Here is an 8,100-nt window from a genome sequence, read left to right as displayed (position 1 = left end):
CTTGAGCTTTCTAAGAGAACACCTATGGGGAGACAGGAGTGGGGTGGGGGGTGGAGATGAGAGACTGGAGTGGAATAGGAGCCCCTTGCTACCTATTAGGGGAGGTGGAGGGATCTAGACAGTCAAGGTTGTTGGAGTTAGTTACATGATTTGGTGTTTTCACTCCTAACTCGGTTTCCTCCTCCATAAACAAATTTCCTACCATATAGGGTGGTTGCTGCTAACGACCAGCAGGGCCTGTCTCACAGTAAGGTCCAGGCCATGGGACCATAGGGCACCCCACTGTTTAAAACAGTTTGCAATAAACAAAATAGAATGGAGCCCTTGCTGAAAAGTTAAGGCTGGGACCAAAACTTAAAGTTAACTTACGTGGGGAGGACTATTTGGAGTTGTTTTTCTTGAGAAGGAAATGTCTCTTTGGGGCTACCGCAGGGCCGGTGGCGCCCTCAACAAGGTGATGGTTCTAAAGTCGAGAGAGGCAGCATCTGGGCACGGGCAAAGGTGAACGCGCAGACTGGACCCCACCTCTTCAATTTCAAAGCACTTAAAAACAGTACTCTGGAGTGCGAGTGGCTTCTAGGACACGGTGATTTCCTCCTCTTCTTCTCCCTCCTCTTCCTCCTCGGAGTCTGAGAAGTCCGAAGGTTTCCCAGGACTGCTCGAGTGCGCGGGCGAGGCGGGCAGCGGCTCTGGCAGCCGTGGGTCCCGCAGGTGCGGGGGGTCGGGGGACGCGTGGTAGGCCAGGCGGTGGCGGGGGCTGCCCGGACCCTCCTCCTCCTCCTCTTCGTCCCCTGGACCCTTCTGGCCCACGTCGCTGAGGTCCGGGTGCGGATTGAGCTTGGTGGGCAGGGTCTGCTCGCGGCAGCCCCCGCTAGACAAGAGTTCGCGCTCTTTGGAGTTCCGCCATTTCATGCGTCGGTTCTGGAACCAGATTTTCACCTAGCATGTCCCGGCGGACAAGAGGAAGGGAGAAGCAGCGGTCAGATCAGGGGCCCCGGGGGACGCACGGGGGCGGGGAGTGGAGTGGGGAGCAGGCTCTGTCCTTCGGGCTGTATCCGCTCCCCACCCCCAGAAATGAGTCCAGGTGGATCCCCGCATTGACTCCGCCCCCGCATCAGCTCGCGGTTCCCTTTGCCCCACCTGCTGCCATCCTGCCCCGAAGGGCGGGGTTGGGGGACTGCTGAGCCCGGGAGAGAAGACGGGAAGTGGGGGTGGGGAGAGAAGAGGGCTATCCTGCGGAGCTTCGAGGGTAGTGGCCCGTGTACTCACTCCCTCTCTAGGCCTCGGTTTTCTCATCTGTACAGTGGGACCTAAGCGGTTTCCGAACCCTTGCAATTGACGGGTGCGCCTGGGAGGGGTGAAGGGCGGGGACGGGGGGTGCTGTGGAGGAACTGCGCTCACCTGCGAGTCTTTCAGGCCCAGCTTGGCCGCCAGCTTCTTGCGGTCGGGCTTGCTGATGTACTTCTGCTTCTGGAACATCTTCTCTAGCGCCTTGCGCTGCACGTCGGAAAAGACTGCTCGACGCAGCATGCCCCGCCGAGGCTTCCCGCGCGCCGCCAGCGGCCAAGAGAAGGTCCCGGGGATGGGCACGACGCTGGAGGACGCTGCAGGGTGGGGGGAGGTGGCAAGTGAGTGGGCGTACGCCCCCCATCCCCAACACGGCTCTCCCTGGCTTTTCACTCTCATCCCTTCATCTCTTTAAAGCGCTCCTTTTTCTCCCCCTGGAGAATAGGCCACAAACCTACAAACCTGCGAGAGTGAAAAGCGCTTTCCGCCCAAATAACTTTCCCTTTCAACTGTGCAAACCCGGATTAGGTAAAACCACGGAAACACAGAAAATAGCCCCCACAATAGCCTGTTTCATTTTTCCATTCAGTGGACTCAGGGAAACAAACCTGCGTACATCAGCTAAAACAGCAATAGAAAAAATAAATTACAAAAATAAAAATAAAATATCCAACCGAGGCCACTGGGTTTCTCCCCTAAGCTTTTATCATTTCAGTGGCTTTTGCATTCTTTAGATGAAAATGAGGTGCTTTACTATTTTGATAAAGAGGGAAAAATCCGATTTAGATTTTTTTGAAAAATCCAATAAGTATTCATCTTTTTAATATTAATCCTTCCTCCCCTCCCCCATGAAACGTAAAGAATTCAGCCCGAATACATGAAAAGTGGCAGCTAATTAGCACATTGACTGCTTCCCAATGGGTATTGGTATGATAAAAGGGGGGAGAGTTTCGCTTTAAGCGAAAGAAAAAAAACAAAACAAAAAGAAACAGAGACTCTAATGAAGCGTGAATGGTAATTGTGTAGTAATGAACTAACAGAAAAAGACTGAGGACAAGCAGCGAAAGCCATATATTACTGGGACAAAAGAGATTTACACTTTCAAACTAAACACAACTGCAGGCCAAGACCATTGGGAGAATACTGATGGCAGAGGCTTCTCTTCCCCGAATCGTTTTCATTAAATGGACATGAAAAGCTATTTATAAAGCTCGGGTTGTTTTTGTTAGAGCATTGAGATGAGGGAGAAAGGGAGCAAATTCCATTATTAGCAGCAGTGTGAATGGTGGTGGTGGTGGTGGTGGTGGTGCTGGGGGGGAGGGGGTGGCGAATTCTCTCTCCCCCTCTAAAAAAATCAATTGCTTGTTTCTTTTGCTGGTATTTGGGAGTGCTGTCGTGATTTTACCTATCCACCGCAGGCCATACCCAGTTTTTCTGCTCTTTATAGGGACTCTTCTGCCTCCCTTTTAGTTTTGATCAGTGGCAGAGTATTTGAGCCATAGTTTGAATCATCAGTGAGGTTACAGGAAGAAAACCTGGTGGAAGCTGTCTAAGGTGTTGCTCCTTTAGGGTGGGACACAATTATGGACTTTCTTCCAACTGCTTCTTATTTTTCAAGATCAACGTTGTTTTATAAGACAGAGTGAGAAAGGAGTATGAGAAGGGGTTTGGAAATCAGGCTGGAAATAGAAAGTTGGGATTGGGGGAGGATCTAGTCCCCCTCCCCCTGGGCAACCCTAGGCATCCCACACAAGAGGGCACCCCATGTGGTCTTGTGAAAAGCCCGAAGCCCTGAATGAGTCTTAAAGAGAAATTAGCCCCGGCTGGTAGGTGTCTCTCGGCGGCGTGGAGGGACTAGGGCCGGTCTGTGTGTGGCTGCCCGGAGGAGCTGACCAATTGGTCATGGTGCTGAAACCTTTGTGGGGAATCGTGGCCAAGTGCACTGACTCTGTGGGAAAACGGCGGCGTGAAGGGATGCCAACAGCTCCTCGCCGGGAAGGGAACCGCCTCAAATTGGGACCATGACAATTCCTGCTAATTTGTAGAGCAGGGAATTGGTGCAAAGTGTCAAGCAGTCACTGCTTGTGCTAAATAGGGCATCAAATTGGCGCGACGGATTCATGAATGTTGTACGCCTCGCAACCTCTGAACCAGAGCATAACCCCGAGGGTTGGACGGAGAAATATGGCTTCGGAGCAGGGAGCAATGGGCCGGGGCTGGGGCGCCGCCCTGCCTTGCGCAAAGAAGGGGGACAAACCTACCTGGGAAATAAGAAGATCTGATGAAAGGCTGAAAGGACCCTTCGAAGTAGGGAAACGCGAAGGTCTTGGGAGGGACGCTCTGGAGCAAGGCTGGGGATGTTTCTGGCGGGCGGGGGAGGGGGGCAGAAAGGAGAGAGGGAGACAGAAAGAATCTGATTACGTACTTGCCTATTGTATAGCACACTGAACGCACGATATAATTAGCCCTTCATCTGGTTTCAATGACATCTTTCTTATATATTGACAGGGTAAAATAAATCTTCGCAACATTGTCTTATCTGTAAAACTCTTTTCTTTGCCCCCAACATAATTCTCTGCGCCGTCGCACTCTACCCCAATCTCCATCCTGGGCACTAACGAGATAGGTAGGACTGAGTGGGGATGAAAGAAACTGGAGATTTATAATATTAGCTAATCCAATAAATATATCATATTGAGTTAAAAAAAAAAAAAAAAAACTCTCCTAGAAGCTCGAAGGCAGAAACGCAGACGTCCAGGGGCGTGTGCTCAGTGTTACTGCCCACTGTCTCCAACTGCGTGTGCTCAAGTTCATTCCGAGGATGGGGCGAGTCTGGAGGCTTTTCTTCCCCGGAATTGACTGGACTATTCTCATATTGCCTGATGTAGGCTCTCAGAGTTCGTGCGTATGTGTGTGCACCGATGTGTGTGGGGGACCCGCTCGCTAGAGGAAACTGAGGCCAGGAGGACTCCGCGCATGCCTGGTACCTGAACGGGCCCTCAGGGTTCTGCCCTCGCTTACCTGTTCTGGGCCCCGAGGAGAGGATGGCGTTCACTCCAAACTTCAGAAACGTGGTCTCGCTGGCGGGGGAGACGGCAGTCGGCGAAGAGCCGCCCCGCCGGCTCCCGGGACCCGGGGAGCCCAGGTCCGAGGCCCCCGTGTCGGTGAGGGCCGTGGGGGCCCCCTGCCTGGGCGGCGACATGCTGGAGGTGGGCACGCTGCGGGGCAGGTAGGCAGGGGGTCGGCTGATGCGGATCAGATCCTCCACCAGGAAGCTGGAGTGGCCGGAAAATGCCGACTGCAAGGACTGGGGCAGCGTCAAGGTGGGCGTGGGCCGCAGGAGGCTAGGGTACCCGGCGGGGGGCGCGAGGAGGCCGGGGAACATCATGGTAGGCGCGGGGCGGGCGAAATAACCCTTCTTTCAGTGGCCGGAGGGTAAACACCTCGCTTCCCGCCCCTCCCGCCCCCGCAGTGTCCTCTCTCTTGGGCTTAGCAAACGTCTCCAAGTAACAATCCCACTTGGGCGTCTGCGAGTCCTCCGTGGTCCTCCCGTCGAGGTGATGGTTTTATAGTGGCCCGCCCGCTAAAGCACTTTGAAAAGTGACAGCTCTGACAATGAAGTTCAACAAAGTTCTCCACTCGAGCTTCATTCGCCGGAGGCTCTGGACGCTCTGATTGGCGCAGGGGTGCAATTTATGATTGGATTAGTCTTCATAAGCATGGCCCGCACAATGGGCCGGCAACAAAGGCCCGCGCGCATCAATTCTGCATATCGACCGCCTCTTTGCAATACAGTGCGCCCCCAAACCTCTCGCGGAAGGTTTTTGTTCCGAAGCAACACCCGGGCTAATTAAATGCCTATTTAGAAGTTTCAGATGACATCTTGCCTCATAGAAAAGGAATTATTTAAAGAACGCACTAAATTTATTTGCAGCTCCCCCGCTAAGCCTGGAAAATAAATCAATAAATATTCATAGAAATACATCTTCAGGCTATCAGCAAAGTTACCCTCCCTCTTATGGGGGTGGGGCAATGAAAAGTTTCAAGTCAGTGGACATGAAAATATTCTCCCTTTCCGGTCTCACCCTATCCGTTAATCCAGCTGAAGCGTAAAGCAGATGTAGGGGTGAGTGAAATCAGTGTTAGAAGTCCCATTCTGACGACCAGGGAGACTTGGAAGTGGATGCTTTGGGGCCACTGGATGCGTGTCCGTAAGAGTGGGGGAGAGGTCTGGAGTTATTTCATCTCGGGAGACGGGTTGAGTTTGAGCGTTGGTGGATACCTGAACAGTAAAACTAGTCTCCTTCAAATTCCCGGCAACTTGGAAAACGATTTTCTCTAGGAGTTTCTGCAAAGGGCTCTCCGCACCTCACCTTGAGGGAGGAGAGGAGGAGAGCTGCGCTGGGCTGCAGAGCGGCAGGATTCCGCTTGCAAACATCTCAGGCTCACCGGAAACTGCCTCCGGCAAGGGTATCCAATGGCTGTGAGTGCTATGCTGGCCGTTCTCCAACCACAGAGAGCTCTCGGCATTTTAAGTTGAAACTCACAGCCCTGACATTTTAAGTCATAGCAGCGAACCCTACCACTTGCGGGGCGCTTAACTTGGCCCAAGATTTGGCAGCTTCTTAATTAACTACAACGCACAAACACGTGAAAACCAGAGGGAAGGGATGCGATTCCCAAGAATGTTGGTCCACCCCAGGAAAGCCTCCTCTGAATGTGGGGCTTCAAACGAGAATCTTCCTGGAGACAGTCCCTTCGCTTTCCTCTGGTTGGGGCTGAGGTGGCACTAAGACTCGATTCCCCCCATTTCTCTGTTCGGCGAGATAACAGATGTGTTAAATGTCCCATTCATCTCTTTAGTGTGGCTGAACCTCCCCAAAGAGAAGTGTGCAGCCCCGCCAGGCCGCCCTGATCCTATTAACCATGAACTAACTGTCACCTTCAGCTGGTTTTCCTTTTTGCTTTTTAACACAAAGCTTTCTGAAAAATCTTATTAACCAGCTTTATTTCTCTCGATGGTTTTGTTCGGGGTGTTTTGTGTTGATGATCTCCATGTCGCTGCTTTAACCATTCAATAAAAGTGCATCTGCGATTTATATCACATTAAACCAGAAACGGAGCCCGCTAAAACTCTCCCTTGATTCAAATTAAAAAGTTATTTAGGGCCCGGCTCCAGAGGCGAATTAATGCTAGAAGATGACGTAAGTACGGAGTTTCTGAGCCCAAGACTGCTCACGCTCATGGGTAGCGGGAGAAAATCAATCAGGAAAGAAACAACTTTTAAATAAGGGGCTATTTAAATATGGGAAGCGCCTCCCTGGAAACGGAAAAGGGAGATCTGTCGAAGAACGTCAGAAGTTCCTCTTTTTGAAGTTTGCAATAACATATGTGAGAAAAGTATAAGCTATCTGAACTCCTGCACTTTAACCTTGCCACGAGAAAGCTTCCCACTGCAATAAGACTGGCTCTCTCCCTTCCTCTCCCGTCCTTTTTTCCTCAGGCCCACCTCCTTCCTTCTCCCACTCCGTTTCCCTCTGCCCCCCACCCCTTTTTCTCTCCGCGTCTTAAGGACTTGGGCAATTGCCAGTTCCCAGAAGGACGCTCCGGGGGCTTCAGGACGTTTGATTCCCTACAGGTGAAGCGCTTGTCCAAGTCTTCCGTATGATCAGAATAGTCTATATTTGCCAAAATCAACTTGGATTTTGTTTTTTTGGAGGGGGGGAACGGTAAGAACTTGAAGTCAGCGTGAGCCCTTCCCACTTCCTCCTTCCCTGTTGGGGCGTTTGCCGGGGTGTAGTTTCCTGCCCGTTGACAGGCTTCATACCAGCCCCTAGCGCCCGCCCCAAGCCCCCGCCATTCTGCCTCACTATAGACTAACTGCTACTAACTTCTCGGGTTTTAAAAATCTACCCTGCCATTTTTTGGAGGGTGGATCAACCCCTTGCTGCGATCCACGTGGACCCTGTTTCCTGGGGTCGGTCTCCACAGCCTCCTAAAGAATTCCTAAAGTGCCAAAGAGGAAAAGTGAGGGCGGGGGCGAGGGGGCGAGGGCTGGCCGCCCGTGAAAAGGCAAAATAAATCCTAGGGAAGCAAGAAATTGGACGAAAGGATCTTACTTTAAGTGATCTCCTTGAACGCGTCTTTTCAAACTCCGCGATAGCCTAAGGGGCTGCGCGGCGCGGCGCGGCGGCTGCTGCTAAGACCTGTGACTAATGCCATTTGACCTGAGCCCATGGGGTTTCGTGCGTCCTGCCATTCATTGTTATGTCGTTATCTTCAAGTTTATTTCGGTGAAATCACTCGCGGTGTTTGTCTCAAGGCTGATCTTTCTGTCTATTTCTCTTTCAAGAGAAAAGAAGACGGGAGGGGAAAAGAGAGAATCAGAGGCCCTGGTTTGGGGTTTAAGGTCCTTGCCTACGCTGCGGGGGAGGCCGCAGCAGATCCGACTGGGGTTCCCCGGGGCTAGGTGGCCAAAGCTGCCGAAACCTCCCTTGGATAGTAGAAAGAGCGTGTCGGAACGCACTCTGGGGGTTCCTTTCCCCCATCGCAGGGGAGAGCGAGCATGTTGCTGCCCCGGGCGCAGTGCAGTCCTAGCAGCAGCGCGGCCCTCTCCAGTGCTGGCCGTGCCTGGAATTCTTGGATAAGCGAAGGCCAGCAAGCGAGGCGAAACGGACACTACAAAGTAGAGAGTGGCGTGAGCTTCTCCGCCCTCTGAAAAGATGGCAAGTGTCCGTTTCGGGAAGGCTGCAACGCTAAGGTCACCCTTCGCAGGCTTCGGACCCCCAGGCCTCCACGCTCCCTGCCGTAGCA

The 8,100-nt window shown here is 52.5% G+C and overlaps 1 protein-coding gene across 1 annotated transcript; it reads right to left on the bottom strand.

Moving 5' to 3' along the window:
* Nucleotides 1-378: 378 nt before the first annotated feature.
* On the bottom strand, nt 379-4,827 carry DBX1 (developing brain homeobox 1). Its single transcript, XM_008004319.3, has 4 exons — nt 4,309-4,827; nt 3,549-3,650; nt 1,402-1,604; nt 379-939 (listed from the first exon to the last, which is right to left on the bottom strand). Exons 1-4 carry the CDS (start codon nt 4,673-4,675, stop codon nt 577-579), a joined length of 1,035 nt encoding a protein of 344 aa, XP_008002510.2. The 5' UTR covers nt 4,676-4,827; the 3' UTR covers nt 379-576.
* Nucleotides 4,828-8,100: the final 3,273 nt, after the last annotated feature.

Source organism: Chlorocebus sabaeus, chromosome 1 (genome assembly GCF_047675955.1).
Source record: "Chlorocebus sabaeus isolate Y175 chromosome 1, mChlSab1.0.hap1, whole genome shotgun sequence".
Classification (NCBI taxonomy): Eukaryota; Metazoa; Chordata; class Mammalia; order Primates; family Cercopithecidae; genus Chlorocebus; species Chlorocebus sabaeus.
Note: the sequence above shows the minus strand (reverse complement) of the source record. Positions and strands in the feature narration are given on the sequence as shown.